Raw genomic sequence first — 27,184 nt, 5'->3', positions numbered from 1 at the left:
ACTTTCACTCACTGGCCACTTTATTGGAAACATCTACATTGTGCTTTCACTCACTGGCCACTTTATTAGAAACACTGACCTTGTGCTTCCTCTCACTGGCCACTTTATTAGAAACACTGACCTTGTGCTTTCACTCACTGGCCACTTTATTAGAAACACTGACCTTGTGCTTCCTCTCACTGGCCACTTTATTAGAAACACTGACCTTGTACTTTCACTCACTGGCCACTTTATTAGAAACACTGACCTTGTGCTTCCTCTCACTGGCCACTTTATTAGAAACACTGACCTTGTGCTTTCACTCACTGGCCACTTTATTAGAAACACTGACCTTGTGCTTTCACTCACTGGCCACTTTATTGGAAACATCTACATTGTGCTTCCACTCACTGGCCACTTTATTAGAAATACGTACCTTGTGCTTTCACTCACTGGCCACTTTATTAGAAACACTGACCTTGTGCTTCCTCTTACTGGCCACTTTATTAGAAACACTGGCCTTGTGCTTTCACTCACTGGCCACTTTATTAGAAACACTGACCTTGTGCTTTCACTCACTGGCCACTTTATTAGAAACACTGACCTTGTGCTTTCACTCACTGGCCACTTTATTAGAAACACGTACCTTGTGCTTTCACTCACTGGCCACTTTATTAGAAACACTGACCTTGTGCTTCCTCTTAATCAGAATCAGAATCAGAATCAGAATCTCTTTATTTCACCAAGTATGTTACCCATACAAGGAATTTGTCTTGGTGAGAGCAACACGCATGACAAGTAACAAAGAAACACAGAACACAGTCTTAAACTAAAGGAAAATGACACTAAACAATAAATAGGGTAGGGGATAAATTAAAAAAAAGTAGAAAGTACTAAAGGTAATAAAGGTAATAAAGGTAATGGCCACTTTATTGGAAACACTTAGCCAGTGCTTGTATCACTCCTTTTTTTTTTTGTAAGTTTTATCCTATGCACTCTTCAGCCATAACATTAGTACCACTGACAGGTGGAGTAAAAAACAGAAGGTGATGAAAGCGTAGAAGCAGTAAGAACCTGAGACACTTTGACAAGAACCGAACTGTGATGTTCTAGACGATAACTGGGTCAGAACATCTCCAGAACATCCGGCAGGTCTTGTGGTATTTTCCTGGTATGCAGTGGTCAGTACCTACCAAAGGTGCTCCACGGAAGGACAGCTGGCGACAGGGTCGTTTGCGCCCAGGGCTCATTGATGCTCATGGAGGCTCCGCCCACCTCACAACTTACAGGACTTACAGGATCTGCTGCTAACGTTAGTCTTGGTGCTCCAGATACCACAGCAGGACGCCTTCAGAGGTCTTGTGGAGTCCATGCCTTGATATATATATGAGTTACATGCACATGTAAAACCAGAAACGAAGACACAAACGAAGGAGAATGTTTTCATTCAAAAATAATTTATTTGCTATGTAAGATATCACTGCCGTACATGTATTTCTGTACACAGAGGACCTCATGTGGATAATATGGGGCCGGAGAGCCCGCTGAGTATTTCCAGATACCATGTTAGAAAAATAGGTGTCAACTTTATCTGTTACGTAACAAAGTTGTGCAAGGTCTGACGGGCGTTCTGCAGTTCTAAGAAACTGGAGCAGAGTCACGCTGGCAGCTCGGAAAAAGGAGATGGTGGATACTTTCTCAGCTCGAAAGGTGGGTGGCCGGATGATAGAACGCGTGGCAGGAGAAGTTCTGACAGGCCTGTCTTGAATACATTCACACCCATCATGTGAATTTAGCTTCATATTAGCTTCATATTAGCGTCAGATTGCTTTGATTGACGGGTCACATTTACACAGTCATATCAAAACATTCTGACCTTCTAATGGTTCGGCCTGGGACCTCACAGATGCCACGTGACGGGGTTTGCTGCTGCATGTTTACGTGACTAAGAGAGCACACCAGTCAGCTGTAGCAGAGTGCAGAACCATCAGCATCAGCATCAGCAAAGGACACGATCCAGCTGAAGTTCCAAAAGAGGTCCAAAACAATTGAAGATTTAAAGCCTCTATAATTAACACCTTTGGGCACCTAATACAGTCTACAGCCCATGCCACAACGTCTCGGTAGCACCATCCAAGAGCCAAGGGTGGTTATTCTCACTATTAGGTAGGTGGTCATAATGTTCTGATATGACCTTAAATGTGAACCATCGTTTACAGGCAGGAGAATGGAGACTCAGGAGGACTCAGGGACTCTACTATTGGTGTAGTAAGGTGGGCTTGTCCAGCCAAGGAATCGAACACCAGTCTGGCACAGGGAGGGTGAAGCTGTTATCCACTACCCTATACAACTTATCAATAGCTTTCAGTGGTTGGTTCTTTCGAGAAGCATTTTTGGAAACTAGATGTAAGCGTAAAGAACCTTTTTAAGTATAAAGAACCTCTCAAATTCTACAGTTTCTACAAAGAACTTTAAAAAAAGGTTCTTCAAACTCTCAGATCTCGTTTTCAGATTCAGAAATTCTTTAGGGAACCAGAAGTCTGGTTTCTTTTCTGAACCCTTGGTGGAACCTTCTCTGCATGTCCCTGAACTAACTCCAACTCCTTCAGACAAAACAAGACTTTGGGAGGTTTGTGGAAAAGCTAGCTGTGTCCCAGAAGGGAATTCAGTCTAATTTGCTCATTTCTCCAAAGATAAGATAAACTCTTGGCTGATTCCAGAGGCCTGTACCACACTCTCAAAACTTTAAAGGCTCTCAAATAGTTCTTAACATGCTTTAGTTGTGGAAAAATCTCTTGAACTGGTATAGAACACTGGTGTTGAGGTTCTTTAAACATCAAAACAGGTTCTTCTTACTCATAAATGTAACTTACAACAGAAATATCTGAAAAAGACATCCCCCAAAAGCTTCATTAGGGATCAAAATGTGGTTCTTCATAGCAAACAAAAGAACTTGTGTGTAGACGTCACAGAATGTACTCCTATCACTGCTAATAATGGCAGGATCCTTGAGAAATGTCTGAAGGTTCTTCAGTTTGAAACTTTGGAAGAACCTCTTAAGGTAAGTTAATGAACCTTCAAGAAACTCCTTCTTTTAAAAAACGTTTCCTGAAGTACCTTAAGAGGTCCCTCCACAATTTCATATTAATTTTCATATACGTGATCTATATTAATATCATCAGTTCCATGTTGTAAATATGTATTACTGTGGTTCATTTAGACAAAGCCGTGCTATTTGCATGCTGGATCAGTTTTTGGAAAATTTTGACTGCTTTCTAGAAGCTTCCTAAAACCTACAGCCTGTCTCGGCGTGAGGAGGAGGTGGATCAGCATGGCTTGGCAGGTTTATTGTCTGGATTTCTTAAAAGTACAACAGACTTGTCAGCAATTTTTCAAATTGGGTAAAAAATGCTCTTCATCAGGAGTGCGTTCCTTATCTTTCCAACACTCTTCAAAATGAAGGTGCCAGACAGACACACTCTTTATGCACTCCCCCACTTTACACTGCCATTAAGACCTTCGAGACCTTCAAAGAATTCCTTTCTCACCTCAAATAGCAGGACAGTTTGATTCTTCTGCCAATCAGTCGAGTTCCAGCGCATTTGAATTCCGAGTTTAATGAAAATTTCTCCAGATTCACCTTGAAGCCCTTGTTTCTGTACCATTACAATATCATTTTTAGTTGTGTGTAGAAGTCCGAATTTACTCCTGTCACCGTTATAATGACAAGAGTCCTTGAGGAACATTTCGAGGTTCTAAAGAAGACACTCAAGACATTCAAGAACCTTCTCTTAAAGGTTTCTTAAAGCACGTTAAGAGGTACCTCCACAGTTTCAAACTGAAGAACCTTTGGTTCAGACTTTTTAAAAGGAAGAACCTCCAAAACGTTCCTCGAGGATCTTGTCCTTTTAACAGTATACACTCATCCTCGATGAACCTCTAGATTACTCCAAGGATTTAGGGGCTCCTCCAAGTACTCCAAAAATGAACCTCAATGCTTTTAGAAGGTGCCTGTAGGAACTTTTGGGATTGCTCAGGATTTTATTTGAATTAAGTTTCTAAAGGATCTTTAGGCTACTATATATGGGTCCAACTACAGTGTTGGGGGCATTGCTAGTAAACAGTTGGTCAATTGAGTGGGCAACTGGCCTTCCAAATTTGGTAGAAATGGGTGGAGATTTCACTGTTCATCAAGCATCGCTATACTTTCCACAGTCCTGTAGCCTTCTGTCTGTCCCCACCGAATTTGTGAAGACAAACAGAATCTGGAGACTAGCCGTATTTAAAGCCCTCCGAGCCTCGGCGCGCTTTCCACCTCAACCTCCTCTGCCAAAGGGAATTCTTTCCTGGAACTATCCTTCATCAGGCCATGCGCTCCCACTCTAAAGCCTTCACTCTCGCTGTTTTACTGCCTTATGCTTCGAAAGCGACGGCAGCCGAAATCTCAGACCCTAAGACTCTGCGTTTGAGGGTTTACACAGGCCTGGATTTGCGGCTGGGTTTTTAGGTAACCTTTGTGGAACTTTGAACACCTGCCTAACCGAGCTGGGCCGTCTTTCGCTGGCTTTGCCAATAAACACAAGAAATCTAGAAGAAACAGAGCAAAAAGATACAAAGAGCAACCTGGTATCCTGCACCAGAGACACGCAAATCCAACAACACTGTTCCATACTTCTGCTTTCAGTTATTAAAAAAAAAAAAAGGCAAACGTCCAGAAGAAAGCCATCTGTTCAAAGGGAAAAAAGAAAGAAAAAGAGACCAAATAACAGCAGTCTATCATTAGAACTTCCTTCAGCCTGTCTGGAATACGTTCCTTGTGCTTTGGATCCGATGTCAGATTCTCGTCATTGTTAAAGAGGGAGCTGAGCGGGCAGTGCTGGAGATATAGTGGTTCCTGGAAGTGGTGAAGAAGGCTGTTACTGCTGAGGTTTCTGACTGCATGGCTCAAAGAAGGGTGTGCAACTTTAGCATGGAGATAAGAGTCTGCATACTGGGTGGAGAAAAGCCACTGAGCATCCTGTGACCCCAATTATTTAACCCTTAGAAGTTTAAAGAAGAGTTATTAGGGTTATTAGCTATGCTGTCGCGCTGCTAAGAGCAGGGTAATGTGAATTCACAGTGGAAGAAGATTGAGGAACATAATGAAGAACCAAGCACGAGTCCCACCCGGAAACCCTAAAGACATTTATACTCTCTTTACGTACAGAGCATTAGGACGTACAGACCCAAACTACACAACCGCCACTGCCCGCATACTTCTATGCATCCTTTACGTTGGCATAGATATTAAGCAATCCATCCACTAGAGGGCAGTAGAGTCAAGCGTTTCTGACAACCACGGTGGAAGAGGTCCTGACACTTTATATAAATCAAGACGAAAGCGGTAGCACTGTGAACGGCTACAACACGGTGTTGCCATCGGCAGCTGGTGCCTGAAAGAGCACAATCTGGGTGGGTAGATGGCGCTATCTCTCTCTCTCCCTCCCCACATCCCTTCAGTGAGATGCTGACCAGCACAGGTGTCTTCTAGCCAATGCATCAGAGCTGGGTACTTGCTGCTTTCCTCCAAGTGAGCGACAGTTGCCCGGTGACTTTGAAGGGGAGGTGGCTGGTTGTGCACATGGGTCGAGAAGGCCTATGCCAGTTCTTACCGTCCCAGTGTTGGGAGCATTAGGAGGAGGATAGGAGGAGAGCACTAACGAGTGGGTTCTAAAATATCTGGTCATGTTTTGCATGAACTATTGGATATACTGCCCCCTATGGATTCCACTGTTCTGTCTGCATCCGTAAGCTTTCAAATGTTCAGTATAAATGAGCCTTAAGCAGTTTTCTGTACCCATATGGAAATCTTATATATGACCATATATGGACATATATCATAAAGCATCGGGCCTACGCTTCAACATGTCATATATTGGACACATATGCAAATTACTCTATGTGGATTATACATAGGTTATTGATTGGTAGGTAAATACATATATGTACACACATGTAGTGAAGATAAATATAGTGCTGAGCTCAGAGCAGAGTGCAGAAAAGCCTCCAACTGACTCAGTAACTGCAGCAGAGCTCCAGACCTGCTGCTGCTGGTAGAGCTTAGAGCAGAGGAGGACCAGGTACATAATAATAATGCCTATGGGTTTAGAATAGGGTGTCATAAAAGCTCACACAGGTGGCATGTAAAGGTGTCCAAATACTTTTGTCCATATAGTGTATGCACTATATATGATATATGATACATTTTGTTGATACTTTAAATTTTTTCAATTTTGGCATAATCTGGTCTTTACATTGAGTCAATGAATTTCCTGATGAATGGACCAATAGAAACGCTCCAAAATGGCTGGGAATTAAATCTTTCCACTTTGACTTCCATTGAAAGTAAAAAAGGCTTTTTTCTATTTCTGTAAAGTTGCTATTTTGGAAATACAAGATTTTTGCATATATGTAAATGTAGGTGTTTCACGCAGTATATATGTGTGTATATGTTGATATAAGGCTAAACTATAGGTCCCATATTTACATATATTGGAATACGTGCCAAATATAAGCTGCACAAATACATATGCAATATATTTGAAATCCATAAATTGCCAAATATCAGATTTCCATATGGGTCTATATTACCCCCCACATCTGCTACCGCTGGGACTAACTGTAACTTCTAAGGGTTAAACGAGAGATCTCCAGGAAACTGCTTGTCCTGGGATCGTTCACTGGGACGGGATTTCAGCGGCACCTTTGGCATTCTTTGGCTTTCCTCGTCCTACTCCTCCTCTTCCTCTCTTTCTACGTAGTCCTCATCCAGCTCCTCCCCCTGGCTGTGGACAGGCGTGATGTTGCCGTGGCCGATGTCCAACACCTGGAGCTTAGACAGGTGAGCGAAGGACTTCTCCGCCACCGAGACAGCCGAGAGACGGTTAAACCTGAGAGAGTGAGAGAGTGAGAGAGAGAGGAAACACTTCATCAGTGTATTTGTCCTGTTCATGGTGCTAACTGCAAGCCTGAGTCATCACCCACACACACACACACACACGCATACACTGGCCTCAAACCATATGTTTGCTAGGCACTCTAACAGACTCCTGCAGTCTCGAACCATGTAGGTCAAGCCAGTCCATTATCTGTTATAGGGGAATAAGGCAGAGTGACTCTGAGCGTCTCGGAGACGAGCGGGGACGGAAGCACTCCAGACACATATGTCCTGACTCCATCAAGGACGTGGTGGTATAGAACCATATGTGCCATCGCAGATCCAGCAGACAGTTCCAGCAGTAGTAGTAGGTGTCAAGTAGCGAACTACAAATACTTAGTAACTTTGCTTAAGTAGAAATGTTGGTTCTCTAAACTTTACTGGAGTAATTATTTATTTATTACTTCTAACATTTTCACCCAATTATCTGAACTTTCTCCTCCTTACATTTTAAAAACAGCCTCGTTCTCCTATTTCATTTCCCTTAGTTTTCATTCCGGCTCGTCATCAATAAAAACCCTCTCCAGATAAATCTCTCCATCCGGAAAGTGAGAGTCTGATCCTGATTGGATGAGAAGTATAAACAGACACCATTCTGACTCCCTATTGGTTTATAAGAGATCCATCACACCTGCAGTGCAGTGCACTATAGACCCCTGTGGTGCAGCCTAAGCTTTCAGCCTTTGTTTTCCTTCCATTACTTTTACTTTTCTACTTGAAGTCGTTCTGAAACCAGTACTTTTACACTTTTACTGGAGTAAAAAGCTTCAGTTGATACTTCAGCTTCTATAGAAGTCTTTTAAACCCTCGTATCTCCACTCACTTCTACCTGAGGAATGAATGTGAAGACTTTTGACACCTTTATGGGCGACCTTGGGAATGTGCTAATCAACTGAATGATCACTGTAGGATCCCAGCACAGCTTCACAAGCCTGGGAGAAGGAGAGAGAGCGAGAGAGAGGATACACACAGATGTTCCAGCGCACGGAAAAGAAAACACCCGCTCCGATCCAATAAACGGAGAGATGTCCGGCTGAGAGGAGTACAGTCTAACAACCGAGTCAAACAAATCACCACAGCCAGGCCGCAAAACACAACACCACGTCTCTCCAACTGCACGGCTTACATAACACAACTTCATTAGGCTGCATGTGTGAGTGTGAGTGAGTGAGTGCGAGAGAGAGCGAGAGAGCGAGAGAGAGAGAGCGAGAGAGAGAGAGAGAGAGAGAGAGAGAGAGATATCAGGATGGAAAACAATGGTATTATATAAGGATGAGTGAGCTATCAGCTAAATGATGCTTTAATGCCCAGAGGATCATGGAGGACTCAGAGGAGAGGATATCATCCAAAAGCCATTTATCCACACACACACACACACTTGTACACACACACACACACACACACATTTTCATATCTCATCTGTATGTGGGGTCACACAACACACACTCTACAAACTATACACAGTCGGTCATAATTATTTGGACAGTGACCCAGTTTCTGTCACTTTTCCACCACTATGTAGTGGGTGTGTTTTCATGTCACAGGTCTTTGCAACCTATCTAGAACGTGGCAGCAATCTTCTCAAGTTCTACTGCGCTCTCTTCACTGGGTTCCCGTAGCTACCCGTCACCTTCAACACCCTGATGTTGGTCTACAAGTGCAAAACTGGACCAGCCCCTGCACCTCTGATGGCTTTGGTCAAAACCAGGCCCGTACTGGTGGGCTTGATCCACTATCCTTCAAGATTTATGGAAGACAAACAGTCCTGGTTCTGGTGGTCAGAAATCTCGCAGCCTCAGTGATGTGGCACCGGGCCACTGTACTGGATCCTCCTGTGGTTTTCATAAAGCCAAAAGTCCAGAAGTTGGGTGTCACAGTGGTTGATTCCAATGATTCCAGGTAGGCTCCATTCCCACCTACCTCTGGGTACACTGGTTTCCTCCCACCTCCCGAATATACACATGGTAGGTGCTATAATTGCCCATAGTTGAGTGAATGCTTGGGGACAATGTCCAGGAGGTATTCCTGCCTTTCGCCCAATGATTTTGGGTAAGCTCTGGACCTACCACAACCTTGACCAGGAAGGAGCAGATAAGTAAATGGATGGATGGATGGATGGATGGATGGATCTATATCTAGAAGGCCTTTGTTGACTTCTTTTAGGATGGATACCACTGACTTCCACCTGGAGTGTTGTACCTGGGCCTGGCTGAAGGAGGTCAGGTTGCAGCCAGAGTAAAGGCCATGCTACCTGAAGACCATCACCTCTTTACCAGCACTTATTCTACAGTTATTCAAGACTTTCGTAGGACATTTCGTACCTAGCTGTTCAGTATTGAGCATCTATTGTTTCTATGTATCAGTGCTGACTCTTGCCTTGGGCAGTGTGGGAGGCTTACATGCATCTCTGGACTCCAGCCTATTCACACTAGCTAGGGATCTTCTGAGTGGACAGAGAAGCACTTCTGTGAGTCGCCCTGGATATGAGTGTCTGCTAAATGCCATGATGTCAGAGCCAACGTCTACAAAACCCAGGTTAGGAGCATCATGCAGTACTCCTGCTTTGCCTGGACGATGGCTGTACAAACTAATCTTCAGTAGCTGGATATCCTCCAAAATAAGGCATTAGAGGTCACTGGTGTGGATGAGGACTCTCTGCCCTAAAGGATTATGCCATCACCAAGCTGAACAATTGCTGCATCAACAGCTCTACTCCCAATTGTCCAGCCGAGCCGACAGCACTGCTACCTTTAGCTTGAGTTCCAGGTCGAACCACTGCAAGTTTTCCACGAAAGCTTGCATCTGCAAAAATGAACATGTAACACAGACCTGAGGAAGATGCCTTTAATGTTGGGTGTAGTGAGGAAGGCCGTGGCTGGGATGCTGCTGATCCTGTTGTGCTGCAGGTGTATGAACTCCAACGACTCCGGAAGGTCAGCAGGGATGTGGGACAACTGGTTGTTGGACAGATCTAGTGTCTGAAACACACACATGACATACTATTTATTATACTCTGCAATGATCTGTGCTATAGAAGATACGTAACATTGCCATCACCCTCTTTTACAACCCCGTCACACTGACATGAAAAAAAACAAGCATGGTTCACCACACCTCAACACAGTCATACTGGGTGACGCACGTCATGCCTGATTCATCCATTTGATTCAATCAAAGGTGACCGTCTAGTGTACGTAAGAGCGGCCAGTCATCAGTTAAATTGTCCAGTGCTTCTGGGAGGCTGTAATTGCTAACTGACTCACGAGCTCTCATGAGCTCACGAGAAAGCAGACTTCACACCGTGCAGACGTGGACATATCTCATCGAAAGCAAAAGGATTTGACGCAAAAGCCAAAAGCAGCAGTTATTGACTCAATCTGTACCCAGCCGTCACAAGGTTTTCCATTCCCAGGTCGCACCGAAGACTAGCGGTTTGTTCTTCTATTCATTCCCAGCAAAGTGGTACAGTATGTTCTTCAGGACAGTGAGTTTTAGCTGAGTAAAGCATCTAGGCTGAGTCAGCTAAACCCTGCTTAGATCACCAGCCAACAGCACTTTTCTATTCAGCACCCCTGGTTTTCAAGTGGTTTGCCGGAGGACTCAAAAAGCCCAGCTACATTTATAACGGTATGGCATCTGGCTGACATTCTTATTTAGAGCTCTTACATGTGAATCATGTTACACCAACAAGATCTCATAAAATTCGCACATGTATATGGATAAAAGGGCATGAAGATACTTCGTACATAAAGGATAAAGGAGCTCCCGTTCACTGGTGGCACTTCGGCCTTGTACTCAAAGAAGAACTGAGAAAACAGCGTCTCAGCGGTCATGCTGTTTTCTCTGTTTAATGGTATGAATGAAGGGAAGCTCCTACAGAACTAGTAAGAATTTCACATTCTTCTATGCTTGAGTTTAGAGTTAGGGTTAAGGTTAAGGTAGGTTAAGTTTAGGTTTAAGCTGAGGTTTAGGTTCAAGTAATAAAGTTACACAGGTTAAAGTATGGGTTAGGTTAAGGATTAGGTTAAAATAGGTTAAGTCTAGGTTCAGGTTCATGGTAATGACGTTACACAGGTTATGGTAAGGTTTAGGTTAAGTTTAGGTTAGTTAATGGTAGATTAAGTTTAGGTTTAGGTTGAGGTTTAGGTTCAGATAATAAATTCAAACAGGTTAGAGTAAGGGATAGGTTACTTTTAGGTATAGGTTCAGGTAATGAAATTACACAGGTTACGGTAAGGGTTAGGTTAAGTTTAGGTTGAGGTTCAGGTTTAGGTTCAGGTAATAAAAACATACAGGTTAGAGTAAGGGATAGATTAAAGTTAGGTTTAGGTTCAGGTAATGAAAGAACGCGGGTAGGGTAAGGGTTAGGATAAGTTTAGGTTCAGGTTCAGGTTCACAGTAATAACGTTACACAGGTTAGGGTAAGGGTTAGGTTAGGTTTAGGTTAAGTAATGGTAGATTAAGTTTAGGTTTAGATTGAGGTTTAGGTTCAGGTAATAAAATCATACAGGTTAGAGTAAGGGATGGGTTACGTTTTAAGTTTCAGGGTATGAAATTACACAGGTTATGGTAAGGTTTAGGTTAAGTTTAGGTTAGGTCATGGGAGATTAAGTTTGGGTTTAGGTTCAGGTAATAAAATCATATTCAGCATGTGTGTGACTGGTTACAGGGGTGGGAAAATCTTGAGTTAGGAGTCTTGCCCAAGGAAGTAGTGTAGTGTGCTTGGAATGGAACCCTAGCCTAGAGAGGGCAGTGTTTCACCGATTAGGCTACACCAGACTTTGTTGAAAAGCTAAAGTACCCCAAAGGTAGCTGATTAGTCTAGACATGCTTCCAAACCCGTCTAAAGCTTATCCAGTTTTGCACTGGACCTATGCGGCTAATGTAGCATCATGATAAGTCATCAGACTCTAAGCACTGATCACACTTCAGCCTCCTTTCTCTTGTTCTCACCGTTAGTGAGCTTAGCTCTTGCCACGCCCCCTGGTAGAAGGAGTTGATCCTCAGCTGGTTGTGGGACAGGTAAAACTCCCTCAGCTTGCCCATGCCGGCTAGCGCCCCCTCTGGCAGCTCCTCAATCTGATTGTCTTTCACCTTGAGCACCTGCAGGCTCTTGGGCAGCCCCAGGGGCAGCAACTGCAGCCGGTTCCCCGACAGGTCCAGTGCCTCCAGCACCCGCAGCTTGCGGAAGGCTTCCCTGTGCAGCTTGGCGCTGGTCAGACGGTTGTAGCTGAGGTTGAGCTCGGTCAGCGTGTGCAGGTTGATCAGGTCATCCCGGCTGATCTCGCTGATCAGGTTGTGCAGGATCATGAGGGTCTTGGCGCGACGGGGCAGGCCGCGGGGGACTCGCTCCAGCAGGTTGTTGTACATGTGTAGCGTATGCAGGCGCTTCAGGCCTCGGAAGGCGTCGCGGTCGATGGCACGGGCGCGCAGGCGGTTGTTGTGGAGCAGCAGGTACTGCAGGTTGCGGATGGGCGTCAGGGCGTCAGGGGGGATCCGGTTGATGGAGTTCTTCTCCAGGTGGAGCAGCACCAGGCTCCGTGGCAGACCGCTGGGGACCTCGGTCAGGTTGTTGTTGGACAGGTCAAGATACTCCAGGCTGGTCAAATGGCTGAGAGACACCAAAGCTTAGTTAGTTCATTTTACTCCATCCTGTATCGTCACAGTCATACACACACACACACCTTCTGCATGAATGTTAGGAGCATCTGTGAAGAGTTAAAAGAGGCACAAGAAGAAGAAGAAGAGGAAGAAGAAAGACCTACCCAGCAAGGTAGGTGCAAAGGTAGGTGTATAGATTATACACTATACTATACACTATCAATGTTATATATAATATGCTATATGGACAAAAAGTATTGAGACACCTTCTGTTTGATGATTCCCAACCCATCCCAAAAGCACTGAATGGAGCACCACCACCCATCATTCCAGAGAACACAGTTCTTCCACTGCTCCACAGCTCAAAGCTGCTGGGGGGCTTTATACCCCTCTATAAACCCACGCCTGGAATTGGGCAGCATGGTCGCAATAGGTTCATCAATGTTGATCTGCTCCAGAGAGTCCTATTCTACTGGCAGTACTTCTTCTCTACAGGGACTAGACAAGCTGTGTGTGTCCACAAACATTTGGACATTTAGTGTATCTGTCCTAATAGGGCCCCCAGCCCTGAGAGGTAGGAAAAGTATGGAAAAGGAGATGGTGATGCGGCCAAGCAGGCCAATAAGTTCAGCAAAAGGTGGTGGTTCCTTTAGTTCTCTGACCTGAAGGTGCTGTTGTCCATGCCGTCATTGCTGAGGAGATTGTTCTGCAGGTAAAGTTCCCTCAGGTGGGACAGGTTCTCAAATGCACCTGCCGGAATCTTCTCCAGCTTGTTGTTCTAAAACGAGCACCATCATCAGAACAATGATCATTAGTAGAGGTCTGAGAAGACACTTCAGGGTTCTTCAAGGGTTCCTTTAGTAATGGTGATGGTTCTAGATACAGCTGTGCCAACTCAAGGAATCAATTGGATGCTTAAAAAGCTCTTTACCTGGTTACACCATTCTGATGAAAACCTGGTAGATGTAAAAACGGCTGTACCACCACTTGTGGGTTCAGTAAGTGCAGTGCTACCCATGGCTAAGATCCAAAGCACCGTTTAAAAGTAAATGGATAACAACTGGAATCTGACTACATCCATCCCAGCTGTTCTCATAGCCCACAGCTCAACTATTCCAGGAGGGGAGCAAAAATAACTGGACAAAGGAGCACAAGCACTATGTTAGCTCTAGGTATAGGTCAGGTTCAGGCAACTTACCTTCAGGTGTAGACGGAAAAGGGCAGTGGGCAGGCCCCGGGGGACGTAGCGTAGGAAGTTGCTGGACATGATGAGCACCTCCAGGTTGTTTGACCCATTGAACATTCCCTCAGGTAAACCTGCATCTGTCAGCTTGTTGTTATGGAGATACACTGACCTGTGGCAGGGCGCAGACAGTAAATTAGGCAGGTCTTTGTTTACCACGTAAAGCATGTTTAAGCATGGCTGTAACCGTGGAAACACGGCTGATATAACAGAAATGTCTTGAAAAGTGGTGGACGTACTTCAGTGCAGGTTTCTGACCGAAGGTGTAGGGATAGATCTTGGTGAGCTGGTTGGCAGCAAAGTCGGCGCTGACCAGTGCAGGGGGGAGGTGTTTGGGGGCTGCTGTGAGCTGCACAGGTGCAATGTTAAACACAGAGGAGTGAGAGGACGTTTGGTGAAGGAGGGGGTAACATTCACAGTTTGTCTTGAAAAGTGTATCTAATGTTTATTTTCGGGATGTATTTCAGTCCTGGAGTCTGACTGTATTCTCCAACAGCCACAATGACACCTGCAAGGGCATTTTCCACTCTCTCTACATAGATTTTAAATATATGAGAATTGACATTGTATGAACAGCATTGTTCCATTCACATGTCATTTATGTGTCATTACATCATCATTATCACTACAACTGAAATGTAACCCATTCCGAAATCTGATTAATGTCAACATAAAGTTGTAGATAGATGTAAATATATAATATAGATCATATTCAACATATATTTGTCATATATGGATATTTATGTGACGTATTTAAAGGCATTTTTCAATTATGGGACGTATATTCCAGAAGTAAATCAATCAGTAAATTTATTTAAAAAATCGCACTTAAACTTTTATATTATGTATCATAGTATGTAGTACATGTATACACTATTCTTGACATGTAGTAAATGCTTCACTACACATATGTGTTTACATGTATTTACATACCTAATATATATATATATATATATATATATATATATATATATATATATATACTTGATTTGTCATATGTGCCTGTATGGCCATTTCAGGAAATATGTATGGTCCACATATATATAATTATATGGATTATATGTATGTGCATATACATGTATATATTGTAATATCACATATAAACCTGTCTATTATGTGTGATATGCGTAGTACATATATAAACTATTGCTACTTGATGTTTACTACATATATGTATATATGAGCATTTACTTTACCAATCACAAATATGTGTATGTTACTTTTATCCCTATGCATCTATATATATGCACTTGATATGATTGATATGATGAGAAATTGTATATACATATATGTAAGCATATATATCCATATATCCAATTTATATATGGTAGACCACGTCTTTAAAACCCACATGTGTAAATGATACGACATATGTACAACAGCATCCACTAACCATCAGCCTCACAGGTCAGAAAGCATGGTGTGTATCTGTAGTTTAATGTTTAAGCTGTGTGTGTAGCCGACAGTGTGACCTCCTATCACACTATAATCTGCCAAGTTATGATATTACTTAAAACAAACCCCAAAAAACGCTATTCTAAGTCAGTTTAACTTTTCCTCTTAAAGCTTGTTCCTTCGTCCCGAGGTGGTCTAATCCCCTCACTTCTAAAACTGCCTTCAGCCGCTTTCTCCCTCCAGGCCTCGGAGTCTCTCCAGTCCTTGATGTTTACAGGTGCTGCCCAACAGAGATGTGCTCTGAAGTGTGGCCAGTTCTCTTTCCTTTACAGCTTTCCCCTCGCTGCCCTGTCCCGCCTGCCTGTGTGTGGGATTACCCCCCTCAGCGGGTGTCCGTGAGGCTTTAGATAGCACTCTGCAAATCCCCCAAAGATCCTGCAGGATCTTTTCCCCTCTTCACCCTTTAAAAGTCGGCCAGCTCTAAATCTGGCTGGAGGAAACGAGGGCCAGAGCCAGCAGCCTGGCACAAACAGCAGGCCGATTAGCAGACAGAGCTGGCATGTGACATGCTAGCAGCCGTAGGGTGTGTGTGTGTGTGTGTGTGTGTGTGTGTGTGTGTGTGTTAAAGCATTAATTCTGAAAAATAAAAAACACATTTACACAGTTTACAATTCCTCCCATGTCTCAGAGACAGACATTAAAGACATGTTTGATGTCCTGAAGCTTCAGTTGTTTGGAACTGCAGCTACAAGGCTAATGTGGCTAACAAGTAATGGAATCTAATAGCCACCAGTTAGCATCATGGAGTGCCTGAAGGATTACGAACTGGTAAATAAGATAAATAAACCCCAAATACACCCGTTAATAGGATGCTGACACACTGAAACACAGCTACAAGCATACTTTCCTTTTTTTGGCTAAGCCTGCTACCATCCTGCCCCTTACGACAGAGCTTGGATGTGTTTAGAGCTCTGAGGGGAACCGAAGCGATTTGGCCGCAGTACACAGCAGCCATGCTGGCAAATCTGAGAGGGAAGGAAAATATGCTGTCTAATGCCCAACAAAAACATCAAGCTCCATTTCCCATAAGTCAATTTTAAAACAAACGTGGGAATGCGTTCAGAGGTTTAGCGCGCTCTGGAAGGCATCCATCATGTCCTTGTACAGGCTCGTCTTTCGTGGGGTCGTGACCTTTTGGCTTTTTTTTCCTTTTACAAACTCGCTTAGCGGTTCTGGAGCTCCGCGTAGCCAAAGTCTGTTGGCGCTGTCGTTTGGGATGAACTGAAGAGGACGGCTAAAGGGTTAGTGCCTTAGTGTAGTTACTGTCGTTACTGTAGTATGATAGCATGGAGGTGCATTCACTTACATATGCGTGTATGTATATATGTGTGTGTATATATATATATATAATAAATAGAATTATAATTAAGTATATATACACACATATATATATATATATATACAGTGTATCCCATATATAACACACCTGCTCCCTATGCACACATGAGACATAGTAACACTAACGAGTCACATTTTGAAGGGAAAATGACAAGCAGTGCTTGGACATTTAGGGCTGTAGTCTCTTAGGGGTGTACTCACTTTCGTTGCTGGTGGTTTAGACATTAATGGAGGGAAGAATAAATTTACACTGTTATATAAGCTGCACACAGACTACTTTTCATTGTGTCAAAGTGTCAATTTGTCAGTGTTGTCCCATGAAAAGATATACTTAAATATCTGCAGAAATGTGAGGGGTGTACTCACTTTTGTAATACACTGTATGTATATATATATATTACATTATTATTATTATTATTATTATTATTATTATTATTATTAAATATTATACATATATCATTATTATTATATATTTTTATATATATTATATATATATATATATATATATATATATATATATATATACATACATATTGCATCTCTACATGTCTGACAGCCATTCTATTCCAGGCATTTCATCAAACGAAGCTGAGTTTCCTGAATCTGCAGACTATGAACAGCATAAAGTCCCAACAGCAATGTGAAAGACTAGTGAAGAGCCGGCCGAGACATGACAGCTGTGATTGACAGTCATAATTATTTCAACATAGTGATTTCTGAATGCTCTCAGAGTTCAGATATTAACACTGTGTTTAAATCGGAATAATAACTTCTCTGCATTATAATTATTATCTCTGTATTTATGAAATACAACGCAAACGTTAATTTCCCTGAACACACTGCCTATAAATAGTAAAACCAGAGAAACTGATCATGTAGGGTGGTCTCTTATATATAATTATATATAATTGAATCTAGATTTCCGTACAGGTTACATTACAATTATACTGATGCTGAGACGGCAATAACACTTTAATAACACTGAATTTGAACAATGCTGTGGGTCCCTGCCTCATTTTCACACCAAAACCATGGATACGTACTGCAAGAGATGCAGGAGGTGCAGATCAGAGAGCAGAGAACAACCAAACCAAAAGCAGCATCAAATAGCTGCATTAGTACATACAGCCACACAACAGCCCCGTCTGACAGCCCCGTACATGCTTATTGTACACAGTAGCATTAAAGGTACGGTGCCCTGCCTTTGAAGTCCAAGGCTTTAAGATGTTGAAAGCAAGACATACAGCATACAGCTTTTTTCATATCCACCTCTGATCTGCATCCAAAATTGTCAGCCGTGATGAGAAGACTGAGAAGTGTTGCGCTTCTGAAAGTCAGAGGATCTGCCTGTGTATGATCTTGGTATGACTCACCTTGTTATTTGCCAAGTACAAGTAACCCAGCTGCTCCAGAACTTCGAATCCCTCATCTTCAAGGCCTGGGAGCGCACACACATACATACATCCACACACACACACACACACACACAATACAAGATATAAATAGTCATTTCCTCTCTATATCTCGTTGATGAAATAGGAAAACGACTAACTCCGTAATCACCAGGCCTAGTCCAAGAGGTAAAAAGCACTGCACACCGTCCCTTTTACAAAACACTCAGCAGGTAATTCTCAATCCCATCCCCAGGTGTGAAAGAGCACAGAACAGTCTGTTCAGTCTCTGAGAAAATGCTCAGAATTGAAATTGGGAACTGCAGATGGACAACTTCACAGTTTGTTCAGGTTGGGTCGTCTCCAGTAGCGGTGGTCTAGTTCAGGTCAGGTTCAGATAGAATTCTGTCAGGCTACAGTCGGTTCAGGCAGAATTTAGTGGAGCTGCAGAATTTAGTCGGTCCAGGGACAAATGTGCTGGTCTACAGTTGGTACAGAGGTGGTCTGGTCTACAATGGGTTCAGATAAAATTCTGTTGGTCTCTGACGGGTTCAGACAGAGTTCTGTTGGTCCACATCAGTTCAGGCAAAGATTTTCTGGTATACAGTCAGTTCATACAGAATTCTGCTGGTCTACAATAGGTTTAGATAGGACCCTGTTGGTCTGTATTTGGTTCAGACAGAATTCTGTTGGTCTACAGTCAGTTCAGACAGAATTCTGCTGGTCTACAGTCGGTTCAGAGAGAATTCTGCTGGTCTACAGTCGGTTCAGAGAGAATTCTGCTGGTCTACAGTCGGTTCAGACTGAATTCTGTTGGTCTACAGTCGGTTCAGAGAGAATTCTGCTGGTCTACAGTCGGTTCAGACTAAATTCTGTTGATCTCTCTCTGCCCCAGTCTTTCTCACCTTGTGTTGTGAGACGATTGTTCTGCAGGTTGAGGGTCTCCAGCTGAAGGAGTCGTGAGAGGTCCTCCACTGTCACTTCAGTGATTTGATTATTCTAAAGCAGATGAGGAAGAAAAATCGAGTGGCGGAGTCAAGCGGCTTGTGATCACCAGAATAGATAACAGCAGGCCAGACTTTAGCCATGACACTTCTTCACCTTCTATAGACAGTCCTCAAACTTGTGGGTTACAGTGCTATTTCACTGCGTGAGGTCATCTATTGACCTACACTGTCTAGACCTTTATTGACTTGTGGATTTTCTTAAACAGAATAGAGATCCATAAGCATAACAACTTAATTATGTCCATTATCTTACAGGCCACATCTGATTATGTCCGAGAATACCTGCTTTGAAGCTTATCTTTGTGGAACAGTAGCACATTAGGAGTTGTCTAGACTTATAAAGACAACTGTCAGCACTGTGGACGGCTGTGGAGGTGTCTGGGACAATGCTGGAGCAATGGACTTTGTAAGTCTGGAAATAATGGATGGAAAGAAAGGAGGAACTGGACCTACATAGCAAGCAATTTGCAATATGCAGAACCACCTTTAAATGAATCATACCCTTCTAGCCATCAGTACCACAATGGAACATGTTAGTCTGTTGTAGACGACAATTACTCAGCTGTTTCAGTATATTTTAGAATATCTCCTAGTAGCAATACCATCGTTTTACAGTAAAAACTACAGCAAATAATAGGAAATTAAAAGTCATGATGAAAATGATATCTTTCTTTATGGAGAAAATTAGGAATGGATGGAGCTAGGCCGGAGAGCTGGGCCCTTCCTTCCAGCTGTAGTCTCATATTATTGTAGATCATTCAAGAACTTGGGAGTCAGACAGTCACTTCCATAATTCAATGTCTTTTCCCCAATTTTCCTCACTGGGAGGGTCAGGACTGACATGCCTTCTCTCCTCCTCCATCATACGTAACCAGCCACCGCCTCTTCAAAGTCATGGGGCAACCAACACGCTCGGAGGAAAGTGCTGGGTACCCAACTCTAATGCATCGGCCAGCAGACTCCCGTGCCGGCCAGCATCACACTGTGGCCACCCAGAGAGCCAGGCTCATTGTGCTCTCTCCAGCTCCGGCTACTGATGGCAGGCAGCATGACCTGGGATTCGAACCAGCAAAAATACTAGGGCTGGCCCAAGCTTTTATGGGGCCTTAAGCAGATTTTCATTTGGGGCCCCCCCGTACCACCACTTCAGCACCAGATGCTCCATTAGTTCATCAACGTCTCTCAGGGAGAGAGATATTGCGCAATATGCTGAAGCGCCCGGGCCTTTATCCACCACCCAAGCAGCGCATCTAATCTGCATTTGCCCAACAGTGGCAGCAGCCAACAGCAGAAATTGATTAATTGATTAAATTGATTTTTATTATTCAATGTTTTTTTATATGTATTTTTTATCATGATATCTTGGTGCTCCAGGGGGCCCCCTGGTGGCGTGGGGCAGCTACATCATTCAAGTATGCCTTGGGTAATAGAGTGAGTCTTGACTACTTGTTAAAGAGTATTGTAGCCTCTAATGAACACACACACCTGCAGTGAGAGCTGCCGCGTGCTCTCCGGTAGCTCCTGAGGGAACTCGGTCAGGTCCACTCCGGCACAGTCCACCGCGTCCTCGTCCGTACAGCTGCACTGCTCTGGACACCGCGCCTCCGGTTTTGACCTTGAGCTCACGCTCACCTCTCCCTCCAGCTCTTCATCCCTCCGCTCTGCCCCCTTCTTCTCCTGCTGGTGCTGCGCCAGCGGCCGGCGGTTAGGCTCAGCTCCTCGCTGCCCGAGCACCAGAGTCCAGCCCAGCAGAGCCACACACAGCAGCAGGCAGCGTCGCCTCATCGCTCACACACTCACACAGTGAGTTTATCCTCTGGGCCTGAAGCTGTGCCGCAGTCCCCTCTCAGGCCTGTGTCGGTGTGTTTGGGTTTCAGGGGGTATGCCTGCACCACAGCTGGGTCTGTCAGAACTTCCTGAACGCTGTAGGTCCTCCAGACAAGGAACACACCACCAAACACACCTGCTGGAGACAGAGAGGTAACGAGAGGGTTTTTTCAATTTGTTGTGAGGATTTGATTGCAATCAGAGCATAAGTAAGGTCAGGATGCTGGATGATCACCATTCCACCTCACCTCATCACCAACTCATCCCAAAAGCATAGGATGGAGCACCACCACCATCACTCCAGAGAACACCGTTCTCCCACTGCTCCACAGCTCAATGCTGGGGGGCTTTATACCCCTCTAGCACATGATTCATGTTCATCTGCTCCAGAGAGTCCTATTCTATTGGCAATAGTTCATTTACAAGGACTAGACCTAGCAGTGACCATACTGTGTGTAAAGACCCCACCAACACCACCACCACACACACTACCATCATAAACACCTCCATGCCAGTCAGTGTCACCGCAGGACTGAGAATGCACCACCACCCCAACAATACACCATCTGGACACCCGCGGTCCTGTGGTCAGAAACGGTGATGAGGGGGGGTAGAGGAGGATGATAAACTGTACAGCAACAGATGAGCTGCTATATGGCAGGGGTTTCTAATAAAGTGGCCAGAGAGTTGACTGACCTCTGACTGACTGGCATATAGCTTAGCACTCTGGCTACAGATGTTCTGGATTCCAGTAAGAATCCAGGTCCGATCTCCAACTGAACAAAAGTGATTCAGTTCCATAATAAACGCCAGCGCCGCGTTCTGCCCCGGGCCAGTCTTAAAGTGGGTCCAACTCTGTGGGAATGCTGGGTTTTCCAAAATTGCCACTCTGTGTCTGCGCAGGTCGAGCAGTTCACTTCCCAGCATGAAGCTCCAGCGTTCAAAGGCTGTTGCTTTAAGAGTTTAGCTCGGCAATCAGAAGCTCACAGAGACATTTTCGAAAGGCTGCAGATTCCTTCTTGAAGTGAAAATTGGAGACTGATGGGCAACATTTACTCCGTTACATTTACTTTAGTAACTTTTTGAACAAATGGTACTTTTAAGAGTTGTTTTAAAATACAGTACTTTATACTTTTACTCAAGTACATTTGTGAGGTAACAAAAACTTTTACTCTGTAGTAATCATTATTAATTTAAATGTGTAAACTTTTTATTTTTTTAATGTTTTATATATTTTTTACATTTTTATTTGTATTTTTTTATTTTAATTTTTTTTACATTTTTGTTTTTGTACATTTTTAATTTTTATTTACATTTTAAAATGTTGTACCTTTTGATTTTTTAAATTTAAAAAATTTTAAATTATTTTTGTAATTTTGTAATGTCTATTTTTTATTATTGTATTTTTATTCTGCTATCAAAATCATCTTACGGAACTTTTTTCAACCAATCAAATGCAACTATAGGCTAAAAACTACAGGTACCGAGTCATAACACCGTATTCTTGACAGTCGGAACCACTGATTTCAGCGTGGTACGTGCAGGACTGAGATGGCACAAATGGGTGATGCTGTTGAAGAGGTGCAACTGCCCACCTCACCCCAAAAGTACTGGATGGAGCTCCACCACCATCATTCCAGAGAACACAGTTCTTCCACTGCTCCACAGAACCTCAATGCTGGGGGGCTTCATACCCCTCTAGCCCAAGCCTGGCATTAGACGGCATGGTGCCAATAATGTCAAAATCCTATTGGCAATACTTCTCTACAGCTGTGTCAGTAATGGGTGCAACTTAAATGAACTGAATGCACTCATTAGAAGGGGTGTCCACAAACATTTGTCCATATCATGTTTGTTTTGTTTTGCTTGAATCTCTGTTCTCTATCATGTCCCACCTGCTCAAAGAAGTAAACACACATTACGATCTGTAGCCCTAAAGACGGCGACTGTTCCAACATAACCCCACCAGGGGCCTGTGAGTCAACCTGCAGAGGCCTTTCAGCAGGCCAGGCTCAGAGCAGTTTGGCATTAAGTGAATGTGTGTGTGTTACAGTAACTCTTGGATAAGGACTTTTCCAGTATCCAGAAGGGAGGCGTGTTTCCAGAGCTCTCTCCCCATCCGCAGTGTGGAAACAGCCATTGGATGTTCTTCCACAGTCACTTGCAGACCTTCTTTCCGTAGAGCGGCGATCTGGCCCCCGGTCCCTTCCAGTGCTCAGATAAGGAGCTGAACTTGAAGGTCAAGTTGGGCTGGATGTGGAAAGCAATCTGGAAAGAATGCCAACTACAAAAATGAAAAAGCAGCACTACCACACAGATACACTCGGCGTGTAGATGCCTTCAGAAAGGCGCGAGGCTGGATTAGGGTTAAGGAAACCCTGGCATCGGAGCAGGGAAATGAAGAACACCAGGAAAAATCCTTTCTAGGGCAACTTCAGACAGGCGAGAAGGTCTGCAGCTGGGTGGAAAGCCACAAACTCTATGTTGAATCCTTCTTTCCGCTGAGACGTGTCTGAAGCTGGCGTGGAATGTGATGTTTCAGCTCCAGCTCAAAGTTTATTGACCAGGTTTGAAGAAAACGAGTCAAAAATGAATCGTTGGACGATATTCCCGTTGGTTCCCTCATCGTGAAAAATTTGGGCAACATAAAGAGCCGTTAAATTCTGTCCGAAAAGTGAAAAACGACGTTGGGCGAGGATGAAGAGGTCTAATGTTATATTATGGGGGCATATGGGGGGAGCCATGGCCTAATGGCTGGAGAAGCTTGGGACCAGATGGTCGCTGGTTCAATGCCCAGAACTGGCAGGAAGTGGGGGCAGGGTTGTGAAGGAACAGTGCGCTCTCCACCTTCAACAGGTGGCCTCAAGCAAGGCACCCAGCTTCCATTTCCAGTTTAATTGGAGGCTAAGTTCCAATGTACAGCTGTACAATGCCTATAAGGGATGAGGGATTAAGCTCGATTAGAGATTACTTACCAAGTCAACTAGGGTTTAAGCAATTGCATGGAATTTAGGCCATGCAGTCAGCACCTAATCAGTGCTAATAATCCATGGAGTTTAAGCTTATATTAAATATTTCATATTTCTTTCTCAAAATTTTGGAGTCAGACTGAATCCAGAGTCAGACTGCTTGCCATCAGCCTCCGGAGTCAGAGAGAGCACAGTTGGCCTTGCTCTCTCAGAGGTGGGTTGACGGCACTTCCTCTCCACTTCATCATTTCATTCTACTGTGATGTTGGTCAGCACAGCCATGCTTTCCTCACAGTGTGCTGACCACCTAGCGGGGCTGCATTACCGGCAGTTGGTAAAGGCAGTGGCAGTGGCTGGATTCACATGTGTCGGAGGAGGTACGTGGTTGTCTTCAACCTTGCTAGTGATAGGTTGGGTAATTGGCCTTCCAAATTGGGTAGAAAATCAAATGTCAAATGGAACTTAAACTATAGAAAAAAATCAATAATTGCTAATTCATCATTCATTAAAATGATGGCAGAATATGTAGAAATAAAGGCAATCTGAGGCAAACACAGGTGACACCAATGCTAAATAATGGCTTATTTTCATATTATATAACTAAATGTTTTATTAAAATCATCATTGTCTAGAGGTTTTGACTGAATATGTCAAATATGTAAAAAGTATATTGGCTTATTGCCTTGAGATCTTGAGATTATATGTCAGATTATAGGCCATATGTCAGATTAGTTAGTCAATACATCTCAAAAGTAAGTCAGTAAGTTCTGAATAAAACAGTATTTTCCACATCCCTACACCCATCCCCAAGAAAACTGCTACCTCACTTTTCCTCCAAATCATGAGTCCAGACCTACAGCAGCCTCAGAACTTCAGTATGAAGTAAAAAGTAAACTGCAGAAGGTGAACATCGTGTACACTCGTTTTTTTTGGGACCGCCGATTTAAGCGAAAGTGTTCCTGGTGACTAAGTGGATTAAAATGATTCAACATCATCATCCCAGCAAACCATTTATCTATCCCTTCACAGTTTCCAGATGGTTTTAAGTGGTCGTGTTATTTTGGAGGAGGTTAAGGATCAGCGTCTTTCCCACAACAACATGATTAACCAAGTGGAGACGTGAAGACGACTGGCAGAGAGACGAACTTCAAGTCCTGCAGTGGTTCTGCAGTTAGGCTGAATCTGTTCAGCCTACCGAGACCCTGTGAAACTGAGCGTAGTCTTCCCATGTTGCTAAGAGACACACCGGTCAGGGAAAAGCTCAATTTACTCGATTTATTCAGATGTTTGCAGAAACCAGTCGAGGATATGAAGTCAGTCAAAGCCAAGGATGTTTTTGTTGCATCAGAGATTGCTGGTCAAGCTGGTCAAGTTCTCCACCAGCGTAGGGTATGATTATCAACCTTACCACGCTAAACAACCAGCAGGACCAAGCTTGTTGATTATGACCAGGCTGGTTGACTTGCATCACCGGCTTTACCATGCTGGTCCACCAGTATGACCAGTTTGATTAAACTCTTGAGTTAGTATGACTAGGTTGATGACCAGCTTGGTCAGGTTGGTCATGCTGATAGACCAGCTAGTCCATCCAATCCATGCTGGTCAAGCACTTAACCAGCATGTTTTCCAGCACGGGTGGATGCTTTTGGGGTGAATGACCAGCTTCTCAATCACCTTGACCTTCATACACCAGGAGAACTACCTGTGGGCCGGTAATGTCCGGCTTGTTAGTGTGAGTTAACAACACTGTATTTCTGAAAGTGCCTTCCTGCAGACAGCCCTCTTCTCCACCCACACACATAAACACTGCATCTCAGCTGTAAAACCCTTGAGGAGGACGTTTAGGGTATATTCCAAGCAGGTGGGCAGGTCAACACTCTGGCAGCAGCTTAGCGAGCTAGCATTATTTGGATTAGCTGGAGTCCAGGCACAACACCTGGCGTCCGACATACGCCATTCTGCAAACCTGCCTATGCCTATGTAGGTGCTGAGAATGGACGTAGCAAAGGTCTCAATTAACTGCAGTGTGTAATCCAGACTGACCGGATCACATGTACACTACCAGACTATTGGTTCGGACTTTCAGGTATAAAAAACACCCTTATTGGGTTTGGTTCATGGTTGGTCGCTTCCATATACCAAGCTCTCGTTATTCAGCTCTGCCAAGAATAACCCAGCTCTCCAATCCAGTTCTTTGTAAATATTCGGAAACCTGCACTTTCCGTCAGCCCTGAGCTGCGACTGCTCTCTGTCTGCCTGTGCAAGCACACCCTACAAGCTTCAGAAACGCCAACATGAGCGACAGGTTTAGGTGGTAGCATATAAGACCATGCAGAGTAGAGCCAGTACACCACAATCGGCTTTAATACACAGCTTCAACAGCAGCTGGAGAACGTCCACATGCTTTAAGCTCGTGTCTGGAAAAGTGGAATGGACACAGAGGAGTAACATAGAGAGAGAGAGAGAGAGAGAGGTGGGGTGTGCATAAGGAGAAACCTATAAGGGTACCTTACCTCTACCCCCTGTAATAATGTCCAACCAGCAGACGTCCAGCGACGAGAGATGCAGCGAAAGTCCAACCGCCCCAAACTAGCAGCCACGCTCAGCCCTGGGCCATAGCGAGAGCAGCAGCCACAGCTGGAGAGACCAGGTCCCTTCTGGTACCTTCCAGATGTGCAGGCTGAGAGTGGGAGTGAGAGAGAGGGATAGAGCAGAAAGAGAGAGAGAGAGAGAGCAGGAGAGAGAGAGAGAGAGAGAGAGACAGTCCAGCCAAAAGTGAATGTTCCTCTTTTCAACAGACTTTCCACTACTGCCTTAGAAATGACAGCTTTAGGGAAAAAAAGGTCTCAAACTGGCCCAGAATCAGACTGAGCCCAATGAGTCCACACTCTCTGGATTCTGGAGAATCTCAACAGTAACCTTCAGAGGTGGCAAAAGATTTGATGGCAAAGTATGCAAGAAAAACAGCAGAGTTAGCATCCAGAGTTAGCTAGAAGGCCCAATTTTTATTATTTTTTTATAGGTTAAAAAAATGCATGTCTTTAAATGTCGTGAAATGTTAGGGCTTGTATTTAACCCCTTAAACCAGCTGATCCAGCTTCTAATACTAAATCTAAACTGTCGTAAAGCTGTTTAGCTTATCGCAGTTTTGGCGTCCCACAAGGTTCTATTTTAGGGCCTATAAAGCTTTTGGAAATGATGAAAGGAATGAAGTGTGGGCTTAAATGTAGAGTTTAAAGGATTTGAGGGGTTAAACTCCACTGAGGTTGTAATTTACACCTAGACTCTAGGTCTAGACTAGACTAATTATGAAACCAGTCCTGTAAGTATTTCATTGTTGAGTTCGGGTCAGATACAGATAAGTTGCTACACCCAACAGTAAACTGTCCAATCAGGAT

General features: G+C 43.8%; 1 protein-coding gene across 1 annotated transcript; it reads right to left on the bottom strand.

Annotated features, from left to right (window-relative positions):
- Nucleotides 1-1,417: 1,417 nt before the first annotated feature.
- Nucleotides 1,418-26,435, bottom strand: podn (podocan). Its single transcript, XM_072696217.1, has 10 exons — nt 26,300-26,435; nt 20,476-20,956; nt 18,889-18,982; nt 17,966-18,030; nt 14,039-14,148; nt 13,755-13,911; nt 13,219-13,334; nt 11,909-12,566; nt 9,785-9,933; nt 1,418-6,908 (listed from the first exon to the last, which is right to left on the bottom strand). The coding sequence occupies exons 2-10, from the start codon at nt 20,773-20,775 to the stop codon at nt 6,749-6,751; spliced, it is 1,809 nt and encodes a 602-aa protein (XP_072552318.1). The 5' UTR covers nt 20,776-20,956; nt 26,300-26,435; the 3' UTR covers nt 1,418-6,748.
- Between the last annotated feature and the right edge of the window lie 749 nt (nt 26,436-27,184).

Source organism: Salminus brasiliensis, chromosome 14 (assembly GCF_030463535.1).
Source record: "Salminus brasiliensis chromosome 14, fSalBra1.hap2, whole genome shotgun sequence".
Lineage (NCBI taxonomy): Eukaryota > Metazoa > Chordata > Actinopteri > Characiformes > Bryconidae > Salminus > Salminus brasiliensis.
Note: the sequence above shows the minus strand (reverse complement) of the source record. Positions and strands in the feature narration are given on the sequence as shown.

Bases quoted from the DNA above. Each gene is read 5' to 3' on its own strand.
- podn (XM_072696217.1), bottom strand. From the start codon at position 20,775: ATGAGGCGACGCTGCCTGCTGCTGTGTGTGGCTCTGCTGGGCTGGACT. The intron at 18,983-20,475 runs GTGTGTGTGTTC...CATCTGCTTTAG, and splicing joins CGCGGCAGCTCTCACTGCAG to AATAATCAAATCACTGAAGT. The intron at 13,912-14,038 runs GTACGTCCACCA...GCCCTGCCACAG, and splicing joins GGTCAGAAACCTGCACTGAA to GTCAGTGTATCTCCATAACA.